Below are 21,312 nucleotides of genomic sequence, written 5' to 3'. Positions count from 1 at the left end.
TAATCCAGCTCTGTGGAGCACTTTTAATACATAATGAGATGTCTCATTACATATACACATGTTTTTTTTCCTTTCTTCCTTCCCAGTTTTCCTCTCACACACCGACACACACATACTTGCATTGGCATCGAAATGGCTTGACAGAGATGGACTCTGGAGGGGCGACAGGAGATGATCTGTGTCCAGCTCGCTACTGGCTATTATTTGACGCATTCATTGGAAATTGAATTAGTCAGTGTGGTCAGCAGGCAGCATTGATCTGTCTGCTTAATTGATGTGTGAATTGTTAAGTCGTCACTTGTAAGGGTTGCCCACGGCTTTGTGATGTGCCGCTGCGCTGCTAATAGCGTTTAATGATCAAGTAGAGTCTGGAGGAGGAGGGACGCACAGACAGACAGCTTCCCGCTTCTTCATCACCGGAGCGCACTCTGCATCCCAAGCGCTCAGCAGCATGCGCCCTCGCGAGTTATGAGATCATCACATCAAGAAGTCGAGCACAGCCACATGTCGGCGTTGCTTGAGTCGTGCCGTCAGGGACGGTTCTGTGTGGACATGCGGGGTGGGGAGGTTTTACTGCCCTGCAAGCCCCTGGCTGCTGATTCTCAGACAGGTGGAAAATTGTCCCCACAAGCAATCTTTGAGCAGGGAGTAATGGAAAAGAGATGGAGATGGCAGTGGACCAAACCTGCCAAGGCGAATATCAAAATCCCTCATTTGAAAGTGATGCGCGTTCAGTGCCGTGATGCTGTTTCACTTGACGTTTTGAACATTGTGGCGTTTCATTTCAAACTTGCTTTTACACGATGATTATCAGTTTTTATCTACGCTTTGTAAACATCTGATTGATGCATTTGCTCAGTGCTTTTTAGCATCCATGAATCATTCAGTTTTCTATCCAAAAGTGTTCTGAAGAGTCCAGAGAAAACTGCCAATGGGGAGCGTTTGTGTCTGGACAGATCAGATCCCGGTTGTGCTGATTGACAGCAAGCTTAGAGACCGACAGAGCCCTCCATCCCGTCTGTCTGAGACACTGTGTAGCCCGTCCTTCTCGTCTGTTCTCTTTTTATTCAGGCAGGAGGATTACAGCAAAGAAAGCAGCAAAGCAAGCAGTGAAGGGATTATCGAACAGCAGCAAAGGGATTAGAGGGGAAAGTTGCACCTCAACAGAGCAGCGGACCCCTGTGGCCCATGTAAGAGACTCATGCACGGGTTAGAAAGTTGGCTCCTCGGCCAGCCGCCGCATGGTTCTGCCAGGATTTCACAGAGCTCCTTCAGTAGGTGTTTGACACCCAGTGTTGCCAAGACTTCACGGCCGTCCTCAGTGGGTATTTGCTGTTCATTTGGACAGTGGCAAAGCGGACAAAAGGATGAGCAAAAGAGAGAGCCACAAAGGGGATTTGAACTGTGGCACTCATTTATAGATTAGAGGCAGGAGTTATTAAACTTCCAGTCTTGGATCCAAATGAGAAACTTAGTCTGTGACCTCAGGACCCAGGGAAATGAAAAACGATTTCACATCTTGTGATGTTGGGACCCCATCAAAGCAGCTCCTTGACCCATTTTGAGGCGCAGTGTCAGAGGAAGGAAGCATAATCTACAGAGGAGTCATGGTTTTGTCTGGCAGTTGCCAAATGCTGACTGGATGTTGACTCGTAGCTCAGTAATCTGAAGCTCACACAGTATGGCAGGAGTAATTAACTGTAAAACTTGATTGGTTGCGAGATAGTGCGTCACTTGAAGGGGTTAATGAGTTTTTCACAACCAGAAACGCTGTGAAGAAATGTTTAAGTGTCCATTTACAGAGTTGTAATGTTATTAACGGCAAGGTAATGTCATATACAAGACTGCAGTGTTTGAGTAAAAGAAGAAAACCATTTAAAAAAAACACTTTTTCTGACGTATCATGGACCAACTGAACTGCACTCACTGTATCGCTGAATCTATTGTTTCAAAAACATAATCAACAGATGAACCACTAGTGGAATAACTGGTAATGGCAATGAATTCAACCTCTTTGTAAGGACTTGGGCAGACACAATGTGTGAGAAACACTGACTTAAACAGAAAACTCCACATGGTACTTTTAATAAGAGCAGGCGCCGTCGTTAAGCTGCTAAGCACCCAATAATGTTCAGAAAAGGTGATTACTGATGTCATCGAGTGGACCAAACAGCTACAAAATAGATGAGCCTTTTTTTGAAAGCAAGCTCCAGTTTCTCTTACTTTCAAAGTCACTTACTTCGAAATTTCATCCCACACATGGCGTGATGGGGTTAAACATTCACAATGATTTTCTCTCACTGTGATGTACTTTATATCTCCATTGCACATGAGACAACAGACCAATTTGTCTTTGTAGATTAGCCTTCCATTACTGCGATCATTATTACAGCATAAATATTCAACTGGAAAACAAATTATTGCTCTGACCACATGGAAGCCACCAGGGGCCTCATTAAGAGAAAACTTGACTCATTTGTTGTTGTAAATGTGTTAAATGCTCATCAATAGACTGCATCTCACACACACAGTGACTGCATGTGATTCATAGATGTGTGCTCGACTTTAATATTTCATTTGATAAAAACTGAGGCTTTTGTTTAAAATGAGGTAAGAAATGTCTGCCAGAGCACCACGATAAGTTGTTCCAAGGTTTTAGTTAAGGCACTTCTGTATGAGTTTTCCACTTGACTGAAATTCTGGTTTCTTTAGTAAAATTTGGTGACAATTGTTGGCATCATAGTTTTGTTTTCGGTGTTATCAAACCAATCAAGGTCATAGCAGGCAGACTGTTATCTTCCACTTCTCTATTCTCATATGCAAATTTGATTATGTTGTTATTAATCAGAGCTGTCACTCAAATCAGCTGACAAGTGGGTCATAACATCCCCCGTGCTACACGGTTGCCCCTGTGATTTAATCTGATGACAATTAAGCATCAAGCTTATCCTTTTATCCTGGCAACCTCTCCTCTCTGGACACTTCCAGTTAACCCAGTTTACAAAGTGGTGACAAGCCAGCCGTGCAGGGCTTAGTTTTGTGATTAGTGATACTAAATCCATACATGAGCTTGAGAATGTCAACTAGCGCCTGCTGCTCGCATGATCAATCTACTCACCGATCACAAACATATCAGCTAAAGTGGCGGCTGATCGATGCTGCCAGCTGAGCGTCAGACTTGATTGATTTAGTGTGGTTAATCAGTGTTTAATCAGATCTAAAGAAGCTATTTAAAGACAGCAGGGTGTCAGGATAGATCCACATCCAGCCATGCAGGGTTTTACTTTTTTGGGAAAGCACCAAACAAAGAAAATCCTCCAACACATCCGGATACAAACTCAATTCTGATGTGCATGGAAGGCGGATTGAGTGAATAAAATAAGCATGCTTATGTAAAATAACCCAAAGACTGTCTGGCTCCAATAATCCAGCATATCGTTGTCACATTATGGTAATAAATTGTACAGTCTAATTGAATTACTTGCATTGATCTGGCAGGGTATTTTGCTCATGAAATAGTCTTTTCACTTGAACATTTATTGTTGAAATCAAATGAGTAGTTAGACACAATTCTGAAAGAGCTGCGATTTGAAAGGCTGATTAAAAAAAAAAGGCAGGATTCAAGCTTTCAGACATGTAATATGTCCATGATATATATTTTACTCTGGCCTGCAGTGATCTGATCAGTCTGCTTTGTAGTGAGACTGACAGGATAATATGAGGATGCGATGATGACATTTGGTCCTTAAAACCATTAGCCAAAGTCTTTTTTGTGCTCTTATTCTTCGATCCAGTCGCCAGAATACATGTTGATGATCATGATATATATGTTGAAACATCACATTTCTTCAGGTTCCGTTTTAAATTGTATGCGACAGTGCCTGGTTCTGTCCCAAAAAAAGGTCCTGAAGTCTCATGTAGAAATACTTGAGGCTGCACCTTTTTTATCAAAAATGAGGTTTTGTTGCCACCCACACAGCTGGAAAATGTCGAAGCCACAGCCGCTTTATGAATACCGAGTGGTGTCATGTTTACAAATGTTGATAAAAATATTGTTATTGATAGTATCATCTGATATACATTTAATCTGAACCTGATATGGAGATGTTATGATACATACTGTATGAAACATGCAAAATTAATGTATTAATGGTTTGCGAAAATGAACAATCACAACATCTATTCTGGCGACTGGGCTGCATTCTCGCAGTGGTTTATTGCTTGCCTCCTGTGTAAAATATGCAACACACCAAACACAATGAAGATTCAGTTATAGTTAACTTTATTTGTCAGTACAGATAGAACAAAGACAATTATCGCTTTCATTTGATACTATTTGTTTCCCTTTTTGTGCGCTCCAGCTCAGTCTTTCCTAGAACTTAAACAAATAAATGTAAACTACTTCAGTGAATTAAAATGATTGAACTCAAATTTAGATTTCAAAGCAGGATTATCTAGAAATATGAAAATGAAGCAAAATTTAACAGATAGTGAACCCTTTTGATGCAAATTCCATGGAGACATTTTGAATCCGCAAGCAGTCGCGCCTGCTAAACTGGGAGAGTGAATAAACAGTCTGCTTGGTTTCATAAAAACACACAAAGGAAAACAATAGAAAGAAAAACTAAATGTCACAGATCCCATTTTCATACTTTCTGCGACAGTTCACCCTCTTGATAGCATGAGCTCAAGAATAGGTCAACGTTATATATCCCCCCGTCTGAAACAAATAACTGTTTTCACCCAAGATTTATTCTGTTTCTTCCCCAGACGCTGAACAGTAGCACATTGTCATAAAGCATAGTTGATATAATCACTGCTGGCTAAGACTTTAGAGAAACACTGAGATACAGTTTACATTATTGCATGAGTCGATGCCATCATCTTACATGTGCAAATTTACACTGTTGGGAGAAGGGAGAGGATAACATGATGAAAAGGTTGCAGGTTAGATAGACAGATGCGGCTGGGAAAGCTAATAAGGAGAGGAGGATGGACTGTACATTTATTGCGCGACAGCTTATCAAAAACGCTCACTCATCTCCATGTCTTTCAACAGATTGACAAAGTAAGGAGACACAGCGAGGCATGGCAGTGGGCACAGCAGCGTTCTAATTAAGCACAGCATCGCTGCTCAGTACCAACGCATAGTTCAAAAGGGGACTCATTCTCAGAGGTAATGGAGCAAAAACGCTGGAAACAATCCAGTCAAGTACTAACTGATACTTTAATTTTGGGTTTGGATCAATGGATTCTGCCAAACGTGCACAGAGCTTTTGGGAAATTGAGTTGTTGTTGTCTCTTTCCTGGCTCGTTGTCCCAAACACTGCATGCCTCATTGTATTACGGAAAGACTGTAACACTTCCTTTTCCTACAGTAATTGATATGTGATCCAATTTTTTTTCTGGCTTGTTCACCGTCTACTTTCACTGGTCAGAGAACCTAAACATTCAATTCAGCATACGTTTCCTTTAAATAATTAAAATGCCTGCAGCTGACAGAAGTGGAATCTTGAGAGTTTAATTCAGTATTTCACTACATGATTAGAAAGTGAGTAGGGTCGTTGCTGCATTGCTGTTAATTGTTTTGGATACAGCATTAATATGTAGATGTAGCCACACCACCGTGCAGTGTATTTGGTTTTGTTTTCTTCTGATCCGGGCAGCACTCGAGGGCCGGGAGTGTAAGCGTGAATATTCTGCATCGCCGCGCGTGCGTATGAATATTACATTTGTTTTAGACTGTGTTTTCAGCTCTGGAGGTGCAGCATTATGGAGACTGGTTGACTTTAGTCTTAAAATGTGCTCGCACACACACATCCACACAGACAGTTAGACTCATTTATGCAAACACACACGCGCACGCTAGGAATATAAAGCCGAGCCTGCTACTGGGAGTCTCTAGAGTCTCTTATTAGTCCGGCTAATTTCACATCATTTGACAGAGAATTAATTCATAAATTAATCAGCTGAGCCTCAGAAAATAACACCACATGCCTCCCATTACACCACCATGTAATCCCATTTACACCTAGCATTAAAATCCCCATGCAGACAGAAGACCATTCATCATAATGTCTGCCTGGTTCTGAAAAGACAGGAAGGAACTGCTCCTCTGACTTCTCCAAAATTAAACCAGGGACACAAAAAAGGCCTTAAAGACCGACTTTACACCTCTAAAATGACACAGGAGATGGAGCCAAATTAGTATAAGTGGACCACCCTACAGCTGATCAGGTGTTTTACAACATGGCTGACAGCTTCATTTCAACACTGCCGGTAGAGCATGCTTCTGCTTTGGGATTTTAAAGACAGGTGTGAATGGGTAAACATTTCCAACATCAGTACAGACCTGTCAAAAAAAACAAACTCCTATTACTGATACAGTAACAGGACACATCTTTTACTTTGGTGCAACATTGGACGTTCCTGGCATGTATACTTGTGTCCCCACCAACCTAAAATTGTGCCACTCGCTTTTTGTGCTTCTACTGTGAAAACATTCTTATCTAAAACTGGTTGAGCAAAAATATTGTGACTCTTTCCTTCAGCCCCAGTGAACTTTGTTGTGTTTTTCTCTACAAAAAAAAACGATTACACATTCTGAGAATGCACTGTGACTAATGTCAGATTAAAAATGCAAAAGGCGAGCATGCTATAAAGATGAAAATATTCCTTCTATATGAAAAAACGATTCGGTAATGCTTCCTCAGAGTCTCTCCCTCTTTGTCTGTACCCTGCTGATTACATAGAAAAACATTTAGTAGTCATCAATATTAAGTTTCACCTACTCACTTTGAATATATTAGGCAACATCAAGAGCATAGAAATGGAAATTGCGGCGTTAATTTGCAAGTAGATGTTACAACCCTGTTAGTGTCACACATGGTTAGTTCATTTTGTAGTACATCACGTTAAGACTAGCTAAAGTAATGGAATGTATCACAATTCAAAGTTATGTCACTCTAAAATGTTATTTTCCACAAGTTGACAGGACATTTAATAGATGTAAGTTTTTCTGACCTAATCACCACAGCCAGAGAATAAATGAGCTCTTGGGAGATTCATCAGTCGTACATTTCAATAAGGAATTCTTATCAATTTAATATATTATTTAGGATTATCATTATCTAGTCTTTACACCCATCAGGCGTGGATATGTGTAACCAAACAGAATCTGTGCAAATTAGGGGCCAAAATCTATTGCAGTGCTGTGTTTCCTCTTCCTCACCATTTCCAGAATAAGATTGTCTAACTCCCGCCTACTATTACTGCTACGCTCTACTCCCCCCTCCCTGCCTCCCTCTGCCCTCGCACTCTACTCCTCGATTTCCAGTATCAGGTCATCTCCCTCCAGGGAGGCATCGGCCGTGACATGGACCGCCTTAACGGTCCCGGCCACCGGGGAGTTGACCACGGTCTCCATCTTCATGGCCGAGAGGACACACAGCGGCTGACCCTTCTCCACCTTTCATGATTATAAAGACAGTTCACAGAGCATTAAAAACACGAGTCAAGTGTACAGACCACTGAAGAAGTGCTGTAGCTGGAGGTTAGCAAGAGAAATACACTCAAAGAATTGGACATAGATGCTGCATAAACCAGAGGCTTATATTATTATCAGAGTAACAGTGTGAATGCGAGTTACAATATAAAAAAAGGTACAGTTCACCCAAATTACAAACAACAAAGCTACCGTTAAGGTGTTGTTTGTTCAGGTGTTGTTTGTTCAGGTGTTGTTTGTTCAGGTGTTAACATTTTTTATATTTTTCCAGCACTGTGAGCACAATGAACACATTCAATTCACATTCTTAGAGCTGGTTATAGGACCTGCATAAGTAATACTGACTAAAATGTGTTCATAGCATTGAATAGGGTGTAATGATCCATTGATCTGGATCAATATATTGATTCAGTGAACAACAAGCCAATATTAATAATGCAAACTAGAAAATATCAATCCATGTCATCATTTTCAAGGTAACGCCTTTATTTTGAAGTTCCCATGACACGTCTGCGTCATCTTGTGGGTCCAAACGCACCTCCTTCCTAAACATTTAAAGAGTGCTAGCACCAGGCTATAAATAATACTATGGGTGTTAGTGGAGTCAACTTTAAGTAAACCTTACTGCACTGGCTACAGTTATTTCCAAGACGAAACTTGTGACTTACACCCCTAGTATTGACTCTTGAAAGTTAAGTACTGGAAGTTGGTGTTGAATGTCTAGTCGGATCAAACTCCTCTTTAGTCATTATTGGACAGTTTATGATTATTTCTAAAGTCATACAGCTAACTGAGCTGCCTAGCTAAGGGCAGATAGCTACAGTTAGCTTATTTTAGCATCACCTGATAAAACTCCCTAAATCACCTTAATACTTATTTCAAAATGGCCTTATTACATCTTATGTCAAAAACCACACATGACAGTTGAATGTTTACATATAAAGCTAAATAGTTTCTTTAAGATTGAGAATTAGGCCTGCATTGACGTGGTTTTGACAGCTGATGCTGGTTAATGTCTTAAATTAACTTTGCATTAAAAGTGACATAAAGGACTGAAGGACACATTTATAAAGACTTGGTTACGATGGGGTCATGTCAAGTCTTAACCACACCCCTTCAAATAAATTGTTACAGAGTCCTTCTACATCTGCTTGTGTTTAGACAATGTGTAACTGAAGAGGTTTGTGTTTTTTGTTTAATAGAAACATATTTTTATAATGCTTTTAAAGGAAGGTCACAAAAAGTATATTTGTGTCAGCACTGAAACGCAGGCATTGCATTAGTCATATTGAACATTTTCAGGATTCAATTTAATTATCCTTGTACAACCAGCACTCTGTACAAGGAAATTGTAGTTGTAGTACCTTATTATGCTCCTCACAAAAAACAAAATTATATAAGTGGATGAATAATAAAACAAAAATAGAAGCTATTTCAGGTGGGGTGCAGAGACGAATTTAGGAGTCTCACAGCCTGAGGAAAGAATCTGCTCTGTATTCGCAACAATGCACAGCACCACACCCGAACTGCGCTGGTCTGGAGGCAGTAATCTCAAGTGGACAGCGCAGGGTAGCATTTGAAATCAAGTGCTGATATGATACCTGTGGTTTCAGTACTGAAGGCAAAATGAGAGCTTTCGGAATATAAACAAGTTCTTCTAATAAAAACCTATTTTATTAATTGAAAAAAAAAGCAGGTTAACAATTAACTAACCTTGGATCCGACTTCTACTTTGACCTCCAGGACTTTTCCAGGCATGGGTGCTCCCACCTGACCCTTAATGGACTTCTGTGCCTTTGGATGGAACTTCATTTCCTGGGTTGAGGAGCAAAAACAAAAAAAATAAAATCATGACTCCATCTGACCAATCGATCATCCATCCAAGTCATCCTCACATGGCAGCCTCCATTTATTGTCTCATCCAGCCAATGATCCATCCAAGTAGTCACTCAGCCACACATTAAAACATTCCTCCCTGCTGAGCTTCCATCTCCCCCTCACAACCATTTGTTTCCATGAATAAAAATCATCTGCGGCTGCCAAATCCTACTTATTTTTTTTTTGGCTTAGAACATAAGCTTTTCCCTCCCTTTCTCCTTCTATCAATTTATCATTTACCTGCACACATTTCTCTCAAACCATCCCACCTGTCCCTCATCCATCATTTATCCATCTCCAAACCTACACCACCCTCCATCATGTATCCCAGAAGCATCATGTACCTTCATGGCAACAGTGTCTTTAACCAGCACAGATCTCAGCTGTCCGTTCAGTTCAAAGAAGACCTCTCTCTGGCCGGCCTTGTTCAGGTCACCCAGCGCCAGTGCCTTGATGTGGAGGGTCTTCCCTCTCTCCAGCTCCACCTGAGATGAGAAACAGCCAGAGAGAAGGGGAGGACAGAGGAGGGAGAGTGTGTAGGAAGACGGGGCAGAAATTAGATTATGTTAGAAAATTGAAATTAATACATAGGTGCCTCGCTCACAAGTCCGGCTGAAGCAATAAAAAGAGGCTGCAGAGCTTGGTGAAATTAAAAAAAAGCGAAGTTAGTGGAGTGAGACAAGCACAATGTTTCCTTCTCTTCCTTATTTCTTTTTACCCTCAGGCTGGGCTGGAGTGTTTCCCAGCATGCATTTGGCGGAGGGCAGAGAAACATGCACAGATTAATGAGGAGAGCCTCACTGCAATTAAACTTTGTAATAAATAAATAACGTAGCAACCCACGTCTGTGAGAATTTTGTATTTTACATAAATGCACAACTTATTTTAATGCACCACACTGCATTAAATTAATGACTGCCTACTCTTACCAGCTTCCCAATTGTGTTTAAGTCTGCAAATGAAATGCATCTTATGGGACTGCAATGTTGGAAACGTGTTAAATGTGGAACTCAATAGGATTTTTCCACAGAAGACATTTATACGTGATAAAAACAACATTAGCAAGTGTCCAAGGAAGCCGTGACAGTTATTTTTTTACATCATGGTCGAGATAGAAATGATTCCTATGTTAATGACTTGTGGGCTGTCTTACCCATGAGATTTAAAATACTGTGAAGTGACTTTATAACACCAAATCCATTCCATTTGGGTTTAATGGCATTAAACGACCATATTCGTCTGGTTTTCAGGCACTTCCTTATCACTGAGTGCCAGGTCGGATATATCAGAGCGTTTGAGTTTTGCAGTTGGCGTTACAAGTTAGAAACTCGTACATTATAGCTTTTTTCGACTTTGACAAGAAAAGGCCTTTATAGAACATACATATATAACCACATTAGTTTTAAATAGTCATGTCCACTAGTTTATCAAGTATAAAATGCCCTCCCAAGTAAACTATATATGTGGGAAACACCAATTTATATGGTGAATGTATTTTTGGGCTAATTGCCCACCCTTAGAAAAAACACCCAAATAGTTTAGCCAAACACGAGCCTCTGATTTTTTTTTTAAGGACATGCTTTTAGCTAAATGGCCATTACACATTTATTGACATTTATTTTGAAATGTTATTAGCTAGTAAAAGGGATTTTGAGGGAAGAGCTAAATACACAGTTCTCTCTACTGAGTAAATGCGACTGTAGTCTGTGTGGGCATTAGGCCACTACTTCACAGGACAGGGAAAAAAACAAGACATGGATGGGTGTATGCTGTAACTCTGTCGGTGTGTTTACACCGGACAGGCTTTTCACAACATATATCAATTCTGACATCAAATAGAGAGAGAAGCGCTATGGACAGAACGACAATGTGAGAGATAAAGACACAGACAGGGAGAGTGAAAGAGAGATAAGACGGCACACCGGAGGATATAAAAACAGTTTCCCAGACTGTGTGACTTTACCTGCCACCTGTAAAAGTGTTTAAAGACAAAGACATTGCTCTCTCTCTCTCTGTATCAACAGCAGAGAGGTTCTTTCCTTCTCGTATCAATCCTGGTCACTGCTGCGTGCTGTCTTGCTAGTGTTTCCCTCGACACCGGCCACTGTACTTCTTCATTTATCTCACGCCTCTTCTCAAATCTCTCATCTCACCGCTCGGAAACTCATTTTTCCCGTCTATCCATTTGTCCAACTTCCTCTATCCGGCTTTCCATCTCTCTCTTTGTCAGTCCTCTCATGTGTCGCAGCTTTCCATTTCGTTCTGTTATTTTGCCACCTATTTCTGGGGCCACTCTCATGCCGTTATTAATTTCCCTCATCTGCCTCTTTCAGCTTCTCTTTTATACATCTGTGGCTCTTTTTGGTCCACACACACTTTTTTCCTCAACCTTTCACCCTCACATCCCTTTTTGTTTCTCCTTTTGCCATCTCGCCTTCTGACTCTTCATTGATATTCCAGTCTGAGTGCAAAGATGAAAATACACGCCGCTGCAGGTATGTATTGATCTCAATTTCATTATGCCTCTCCATTTCTCTGGGTACTGAGTCTTTTCCTCATTCCATACGTGGTAACAAAGCCTTTCTTTTGCATGCTTTTTACTTTCTCTCTGGCGCTCAATCCTCATCGCTCTGTTTCTCTCTCCGCCCTCCTTTAAACTTAACTTCTCGCCGGCTTGTGCTGTTTTGTCGGGCTCTTGGCAGCTCTTTGCAAAAAACAAAACTGCCTTCCCTTTTCCAACTGCGTGGCTTCAACACTACATCTCCTCACAACTGTTCCCATGAAAAATACAGCATGTGTCTCTTTGAAGAGTTGCACAGGATTTAGGAACCTTTTGAGGATGATTTTGTCTAAGATGTAACGGTGTGTATGAATGCCAGTTTTACACAGAGCTAGAGACAACCTCAATGCACTGCGCTGATACCAAAACCCTCAGACATGCATGAGGACTTTCACTTGTATAAATTAATCTGACAAGCTCACACACTCACTGCTTATTCACACCTGCTACACACTGATGCTACTAGTCATACCAAATCTCCCGCCTCCACCATAGTTTAATAGCTTTTATTTGTAATCCAGTTCCAGGCAAAATACCAGGGCTCATTAAGCTTTGTGTCAGAAAAATTCAAACAGTCATTTAGCTAAACGGTAAATATGTACCAGGATATAAGGATACAAAGATTTAAATAAAGTCTCTATTTTCTGCAACTGGTTTATGCACCTACAGTAATGACACAATACGCGTCCAAAGACCAAAACTGTGCCCAAATTCCACACAAGCCCCAAGGAAGTGCCCCCCAGGCACATGGGCCCAAAAAGACTTTCCCCCACAAGTTAACATTGTGAAAGAAGCAGCTGTAACATGGTGGATAAATATCTGAGCGTAACATGAGCATGAAATGGCGCGTTTCGCTATTGGAATTTGATCCATTCGGTCTAATAACATCTAAAAGATGTGAGTAGCTCCTCCGTTTCCTTCTGCATTGCATAGGACAAAAGGATATTGACAGCATACCAAACATCATAACCTGAGTTCAATATTTCTGGCAAAGTACTCAGTGAAGTTATAGACTACAAGTTGCTTGTTTAAACATCCACCTACATGGCATCGACTCAAAGTTAAGACATGATGTTCAGTGACCAGGGGGTCAGTGCTCCTCATTGACTTGCCAGTGCGACCAGATCATCACTGGATCAGGCATTAAAATGAATTTGTCCCCCCACACCCTCAAGCAAACTAAAAAAATGGATTTGAAGTCAATAATACGTTTCTTCAAAGCCAACCCTGACCGGCCAGCCTCCCCCCCCCGTTTGGGTTTGTTATTACCATACTTGTGATAGCATCTCGTGCATTATGCATGTTCCATATCTCAGTGATGTATGTGCTGTGATCCCGTCTATAAGGCCCTCACAAGCTGCCTGCTTTTATTCAATGAGCTCCATCAAGCAGAGCTTTTCTGTCAAATTCCAACTGCTTATGCATTTGGTGCTACCGTACCGACTGAAATAAGTTTCACATTACGCTTCACATCATGTCTTTGATATGACTTTATTAATGACTTGTGTTGCCTGTGACAGTAATGAGATTACTGCAGGGGTGTGTTAGTGTCTGTGCACATTAGCACTGACAGGGTGTGTATGACTGGGTCTGTGTTTGTGAAAATCGGTGTTTATATTTCCGTCAAACATGATTAATATGATTCTGAGTCATCGGCACATGACAGATAGGTCAATGTTTATTTTCTCTCTTGTTTGTGCTCTATGCATGTGTGGGTGAATGACAGCGATGGACAGAGCTGTCACCCATGTGTAGGTGTACAGTATATAAATGCCTTCAGATGCCATTTCACAAAGTGGTAATTTGGCTGTTTTAAAAACACATGCCTAAGTGGGCTTCGTCCAACTGCACAGCGCTCAAGTTTGTCAAAAATCAGCCGAAAAGAAGAAACAATGATAATTATGAATCTGTACATAACATTAAGAAATTATGCTATATTAAAAATAACTGTGCGGGTTTTGTCCTCCCACCACATCCTCAACACAAAGAGGAATCTTCCAGGCTCGCTGTTCACTCTTTGGCTGATAAGACTCTTTTGCTGGATTTACAACAGGCTCGAAATGAAGTGCTAAACAATACCAAATGATTACAGCGAAAGCCTTTATATCTACTTCCCACAACATCAACAACTCGGGGCTTTAGGTCTAGCTCAGCGCTCAAAAGATTTGGTGCTTAAATCTGTTTTGATCAAGATTACTGCTGTGTGCTGTGCTTCACACAGCAGCTGCCAAGAGCTCATAAACAGCTTTTGTCTCAAATATATAGGTAATAGTGTGGTTTCGTAAGTAATGAAAGAGTCAACTAATGGATAGCTGACATGTTTTGCTGCTGTCGCTGTGGATTTACCACAAATGGAAACAAAGGCTCACAATCACAAGCTAAAAAGCTTTTCTCCTGACTGAAGATCATCCATTTTATATCACAGATGTTCTACAAAATGTTTTTACATGATATTTTCTTTTTCTTTATGGCTTTTTACAGGTAATTTCTACTGCTATGGGTCTCTAGGTCAAAACAATGAGAGTAAAAGATGCAGTTTGATGATGTTAAGTAGTGTAAGCAACCACCATTGCTGATGAAACTATCAGATGTGACTGAGGCTAAAATGTCCATGGACGAGATAACTGAATAAAGTTGTATTCATGTTGTGTTTGGTCACATTTGTTCTATCACTACCTTGAGTAAAATGTCAGATTTTGTCTGGGTTTGCGCATTGCAGGAAACATTTGGGGTAATTAAACTACACAGCACAACAAAACATATAATAAAGGTCTAGTCATTTTAATGCAGAAATATTAAATATTATAACTCACGCATTGCGCTGGTAGCACAGTGCTATTTACTATCCCCAGGGCTCCACTCTGCCTTAACACTGCCAGAGTGCATAAATAAATCTGCTTCTCATGAGCACCTAATAATTACCAATTTTGATGGCACAGAGACAGGCTGATAGTTCACAACACCCACACCACCTGTCTGTACATGTGAAATTATTATTCTCCCCTCAGATTTGTTGTGCATTCACTTTGCCTGCAGTCAACCTGCCTCTAACATTTTTAACACTCACATGTGTATCACATTTGCGCGACTTGTATCAACTCAAAGTCAACTAGTCAGGAATTGTGGTAACTTGGTAAAGTCTACATTTTAAAACTTTCAATGCCTCAATGTTCGTTTATCAAATTGTTAATTTTTTACTTAAGGCCATCAAACATAAAGGAAATGTGAGACCTGAGGACACTAAAACAATACACATCCAACAGTGTGTTAAAGGGTTTACAGTAAAGGAAAAATCAAACATTTACCTGATGAGGAAACAGAGATGTTATCGATCTTTACAATGTGTGAGCTTGATACTCGGCTGGGCAATATATCAATACTGTTATGATATGTGAATATATATCGGCTTAGATTTTGGATATCATATTGTGATATGACAATGTTTTTTCCTGGTTTTAAAGGCTGCATTATGATAAAGTGATAGTGAATATTTTTAGAAAGTACCAACAGTCATCACTATAATATTGTCACAGTAGAGAGGCAAAGTCACGCCCCTTCCAGTGGACCACCATGGTATTTCAGAAAATGACTGACTGACAAAAACTGATTAACTACTCTTTTACATAACAGCAGCTGTCAATATGGCCAGACTGGTTGTGATTTTAAATACTTTTCTGTACACAGGGGCATGGCTTTGCCTCTCCATATCGATATTGAGGTATTTGCTCAAATAGTGGTATTTGATTTTGTCGTCCAGTGCTTTTGAGGAGATTTCAAAATATCAAGATTATATATTGTTTATCTCCATGTAGCCTAAAAATATGTCAATATTATCTTAGGGCTGTATCTCCAAGTCCTACTTGATACTGCTACTATCTGCCACATAATGGAGTGGCACACTTGAATCGGATGAGAAATGACAACAGCGAGATCATTTGTTCCCAACACAGCAGCTTCTTTAGTTCTTCGAGGAATTCTGCACAGAAAAAGAAGACAGAAAAACAACCACCGGCAGCCTCACGCTACATGTGACAGGTCACTCTTTTTGACACGTTGTCATTCTCTCACATGCCTGGTACTGCTAATCGGACCTGATCTGGTGGGAGTACCCACTGTCGTGACAACAGCGGGTTGGAGTTTGTTTCTGTGGCGATGACTGATGTTGAGCACAAATCCGAGCGTCTGAGAGGTCTCAGAATGACAACAGTTGTGACGGATGGGAGATTAGATAAACAGCAGGGAGGGAAGGTGAATAGAGGGGTAGGAACAGCTTTTGCATTTGTGAAACGTTTGAATGACACGTTTTCCAGTTGGAGAGAGGAAAAAAAACTAACTCATTCACTAGTTTCTCAATTTTGGAAGGAACAGGAAATATCAGTTTTAAAACAATGGAAGAACACTGCCAAGTTGAAAAAACGGATATCAAATCTCTGTATCCTGCTCTAAACAGTAGCTTTGAAAGTCTTTTGTTTGCTATTCAACCAATTTTGTTGATGAATACTGTTTTTTCAAGAACACATTATTCAAGCCAGCCATTCACTGTGTTGTTGGAAATTTAAAGGAATGGCCCAGCACTCACCAAACTGTGGCTTCAAACCAAGTTAACATACTCAAAAACTGCTGAAGCTGCCAATAGTCTTAGTAGAATTTATTTAAGGATTTACTTTAAATCAGTAGTGGGTGGTCCAGCTGTGGATCTCCTGCAAATTCCCTGACAATTGCATCAAATGATACACACCCTGGGGTGCTTAACAAGAAAGGATTGGTGGGGGGTCTGCTCGTCTTCAGGGTCAATAAGAGATCAGCTCAAATCAATGCGGCTCCTGATTCTTTGATAATAATACAACAGCAGAGTAGCAGTGCTCCACATGTCCCTCCTAAAATATGAAAATCAATTAACACCAGCCTGGAACCATTACTGTGAAACCAAGAAGTAATTAAACATGGTTGCCTTTGGCCTCTGAATCACTGTCAGTTAAATCTTTATGCGTTACTCATAATGAGGGAATGAAGGGAAAATGTTGAAAGGAGAGGGTTGAAGGAGGAGAAGATGATTTACAACGAAAGCTGTGTGTTAGAACTAATGCGGAGTATGAAAGATGCACGATGAGGGTAGACAACGAGCCGTGTGGAAACAGTGAAAGATACCAGGTGGCTGAAGGGAACGTAGATCGCTTTCATGTTGTCCTGCAAATTCCTTCAATGCTCAAAAGTGCCCTTTAAAACAAACATTTCATTTGAGCTATGAAAACAAAATAATAAAGAGGGGATAATAGAGAGATGACTCACCTGTCCCTGCCGCTAACTAAAACAGTTTCCCTTTCAATATAGAACTTCACAAAATGCAAATGTCTTTCAAAAAGTGGATTTGAAAATACCTTGAAAATAATAATGTTGTTCGGTTTGAGAAAGAGGTTTTTAAAAAGCTCTTGCTGTTGAATTCTTTTTGTCTACAAGTGCTCCTGTGGTCAGGAGAAATGTCCTTTTTGTAACTGAAACACCAGGAAGTGCTTTTCACTTGCATCACTTGAATACGAACACTTTGTCCTCTTTACAAAGGAAAGCGGTGTCAGATATTTGATGCACTAAAAGATTCAATGAACAGAAGGCTTTCAAAGGTGGGAAATCAATTTCGGGGATATGTATTGCCTTTAGAATTAAGTAGGTTTCCCGTGGAGAAAGTGAAAAGTTTAGGGAACTGTGAATTATCAGTGAAAGTGAACAGAAGGATGTAGATTCTGAACTAGAAACTTTCTTTGTTTCAATTCACAGAAAAATTCAAAAAATTTTACCAAAAATGATTGATGTAGGTAATTGGTTAATCAAATGGCTAGCTTGTTTAGCGAGCTGGTCGCCCTGGAAGTAGATTTCTATGCAGTTAGCTGCAGGTAATTTAAAGGTGTTCTATGTGACAGTTTGTAGCAATTTACATGTATTAATCGCTTTTTTATTGGCCATATGTGAGCAAATTGTAACGTGACGTGAGAAGTGAGGCCCTCTCTGTCTCTCTTGGTTGCCTATACAAGTCTTTGGACGATGTGTTTAAGTTGTTTAATGCTGCTGGACTGTGGATTTCTTTGTGAAGGACTCAGGTTGGACATTCTGCGACAGACCAAAGGATGTAACTTTATAAATGTTATGGAGTGCCTATTCTCAGTGTCTGTCCATCCCTTATCAGGGGTTGGGTGGCAGTGGCAGCAAGTTAATAGGGTATTCCTGATGTCCCTCTCCCTAGCAACATTTTCCAGCTCCTCCTGGGAGATCCCAAGGCACTTTCAGGCCAGAAGAGATATAAAATCCCTCTGGAGACTTCTGTGTCAAACCTGGGATCTCCTCCCAGTGGGACCTATCAAAAAATCCTTCAAAGGAAGGCACTCTTGAGGCATCCTGTTCAGATGCCTAATTGGAAGGAGCAGCGGCTCTACTCAGAGCTCCTTCCAGACGTAGGTCAGGTGGTTCCCAGCCACCCTATGGAGGAACCTTGTTTGGGTGGCTTGAATCGATGATCTCATACTTTCGGTAACTGAAAAGCTCACGACCATAGATGAGGGATGGGACGGTATCAACAGCGTATTAGACTGTACTGCTTCTCTCAAACCTAACTATGAGTTCACTACTCGGACAAATAAAGCTCAGATCTAATGGAATATTCTTGTATTATTCAATATGTGTCATTGCCCTCTCTACACAATCTATTATTAAACAGCCAAATGATTCTACAAGAAAATCCTCCCCAAAACCTCATGTTAGAGCTGGGAAAAGGTCAATTTTGCTACAGCCTTTAAAAGCAATTTAAAGTTTGGAATATCTCACCAAGAACATTTCTCGTTGAGATGACAGATTGAGTGACAGACTCTTACAACATCTCCTTCGGTAGCAAAGCAAAATTACACTTTGATCCGACGATGGATTCTGACATCTGTCACAAAGGTTACCGTCAGTAGTTTCAACAGTCTCTTTGGAATTCACTCTTCTATCTGGACTTCAACAAACACTTTTCTTTTTAGTTTCTCTCATCAAAGTGTTCACCGCTGTCATTCTCCTGAAACGTTCTCTGTTTGCGCTGCACTCTCTGGATGAAAACGGCGTCTTCAAACCTGCCATCTCCTGTTCTGAGAGAAACTCTCAATCGGCAGTGCAGACACCAGTTGGTTCTAACTTCTGACTGTTTATTCACGTATGTTGAAACCAATTCCCAGCCTGCAGATTCTGCTTGTGTACCATTTTGGAGTCAACGGGAAATTGTTTCCGACTTAGACGCCAATATTCCCCAGGACGGTTTTGGGTTTGTAGCTCTGCACTTACAAGTGGCAAATTACTACATCCTCTCATCAAGAGATGTTTCCTGTTTCCAACTAATTTGTTTGCAAGCAAAGAAAATCAACTAATTTGTTTAATTCCTACATGGGACTGCTTGTTCAGCTGCCTCCCTGTTGGAGAATAAACAGCACAAGCTTTAGAAATCTGTAACAGTTATATTTTGGTCTGAGGAATGGACCCTCGGTGGCTTTCACTGGCATCGCTCTCAAACATCATACCACAAAATTAATCTGTTATTTCTGTGTGGGGGAGGCCAATCTGATGGCTGGAGGGATCAGAAATGCTGTTTGTTGTTCCCTTGATAAAGTGTTAATAACTCTGTCCTCCCTACTGTGTTATCAGCACTTCACTGTGACTCTGCACCAAACTGCATCACACCTCAGCCATCTGCAGTGATGAAAAAATAATTTCCTGCTGATAATGTCTGTTCTTTGAGCAACTGTTATCGACGCAGAATTTATTAAGGAGCTAAATGAAATGTAATGCTTTTTAGTATTTAATGTATCATAGTATTAGTGAGATAATTTAATGATAACACCTGTTATCACACAATTTCTAGCTGTTAATAGCTGTAAATTTTTACTGTAGCCATTATTACATTACCTCTTTATCCTGATTGTCAGCTTGTATAATTAAACAGTTTCTTCAAAAGAGCAGCGTTTCTTTCTGCAATAGATGTCTGAATCATTTTAAGTCTCAATTAAGCTCCATGAAATAGTAGAACTTACAAAAAACACATATGCTGCATAGGCCAACATATCCCTACGTTTATTCCTTTATCTACTGTAGGTTAAACACCAAAGCACTGGATCCTACACTTCCCAGAATGCAACAGCTTTTCATAAGACTTTTCCTGTCTGGTAGACACCCATGTCCTTCAATCTAAGGCATGAGGGTTTCTATGCCCCTTTAAAATTTTGGCCTCAGAGTGTGAAAAGGTGTGTAGTACATAGTCGTGTACCTCAAACTCCTCCGCAATCTTGGGTCCATCCAAGAACAGCCTGGTGCTGAGACAGTCCACTGGACCAAAGTTAGCTGGAAAAAGACAAAACGAAATGTTTTGTGTTATGATTTAAATCCTTAGTAATCACAAAGAACCAAAATATATGATATGTAGGTGTTGGTTAAAGATTCCTTAAGCCTCATACACACTGGATAGTATATGAAAGTGCATGAGCAAAGCTTGACACAACTGCTGAAAGACCAGGAGAAATAAGGGGGACGCCAATTTAAAAGAGGGCTTGTTTAGGGTATTTATAATAATAATAATAAATAATACATTTTATTTGTACAGCGCTTTTAAAAACTCTCAAAGACACTTTACACTTTATATCGGAAATGGAGCTAGAAAAGACTGAGGGTTAAGATCAAGTGTGTCTGTGGGGTGTGTTCAGTCTTAAGCTGAACTAGTGAAGGAAAATAAGGTATCATCAGACCAATTTTCGATTTCCAAAGGGGTGTTTTTAACGTGCACAGACCAAAATTTGTTTCCTGTGATGGTGAAGGAATGACCAACCCCTCTCTGCCTCTGACTGGTTTAGGCATCCTCGCCATTCCAAGATATCATGAATGGGAGGGTTAGGGGAGGGGGGCCAGATATGTCTGCCAGAGCAAATTAAACTTGAGCTCACAGATTCGTCTGGTTCCCAGGTTAGCGGAGGAACGACTTTTCACTAATTATAGCTTCTCTCAAACATTGCCTGACTCCGCACACCTACAATTAAGCTTGTGTTCATCCAGGCAGCTGAATGTCAAGTTTGAAAATTTTGCCTCCTCTAAAAAGGATCCTATTAAAGCTCCAACGCCAGTCTTCTCCCGCCGCACACTGCTGCTGACTGCATGTACTTCTAACACCTGCTTAAAAAAAGAGGCCTTTATACCATATTTGTGTATTATGTAAATTCCCCCATTTGAATGACAGTTGATAGTGTTGTTACCACTCCGGGGTTCAGTTACACTCGTCCTGAATCTGAAGCTTGTGATTGTTTTCCAATATGTAAAACATCTGAACTGCCAAATACAACAAGAAAAAACATTTCCAGCAGTTGGT

At 40.5% G+C, this 21,312-nt stretch overlaps 1 protein-coding gene across 2 annotated transcripts in view; it reads right to left on the bottom strand.

The window, feature by feature from the left end:
- Positions 1-4,265: 4,265 nt before the first annotated feature.
- The window catches only part of pcxb (pyruvate carboxylase b), a 307,003-nt gene continuing 289,956 nt past the window's right edge, over positions 4,266-21,312 (bottom strand). For both annotated transcript variants that reach the window (XM_073474925.1, XM_073474926.1), the window contains exons 24-27: positions 20,224-20,297; positions 9,727-9,867; positions 9,218-9,319; positions 4,266-7,468 (exon numbers count right to left, since the gene is read on the bottom strand). In XM_073474925.1, coding sequence (XP_073331026.1) covers positions 7,319-7,468; positions 9,218-9,319; positions 9,727-9,867; positions 20,224-20,297 — 467 coding nt within the window. In that variant the 3' untranslated portion in view covers positions 4,266-7,318. The remainder of the gene's footprint in view (positions 7,469-9,217; positions 9,320-9,726; positions 9,868-20,223; positions 20,298-21,312) is intronic.

This window comes from Pagrus major, chromosome 10 (genome assembly GCF_040436345.1).
Source record: "Pagrus major chromosome 10, Pma_NU_1.0".
Classification (NCBI taxonomy): domain Eukaryota; kingdom Metazoa; phylum Chordata; class Actinopteri; order Spariformes; family Sparidae; genus Pagrus; species Pagrus major.
Note: the sequence above shows the minus strand (reverse complement) of the source record. Positions and strands in the feature narration are given on the sequence as shown.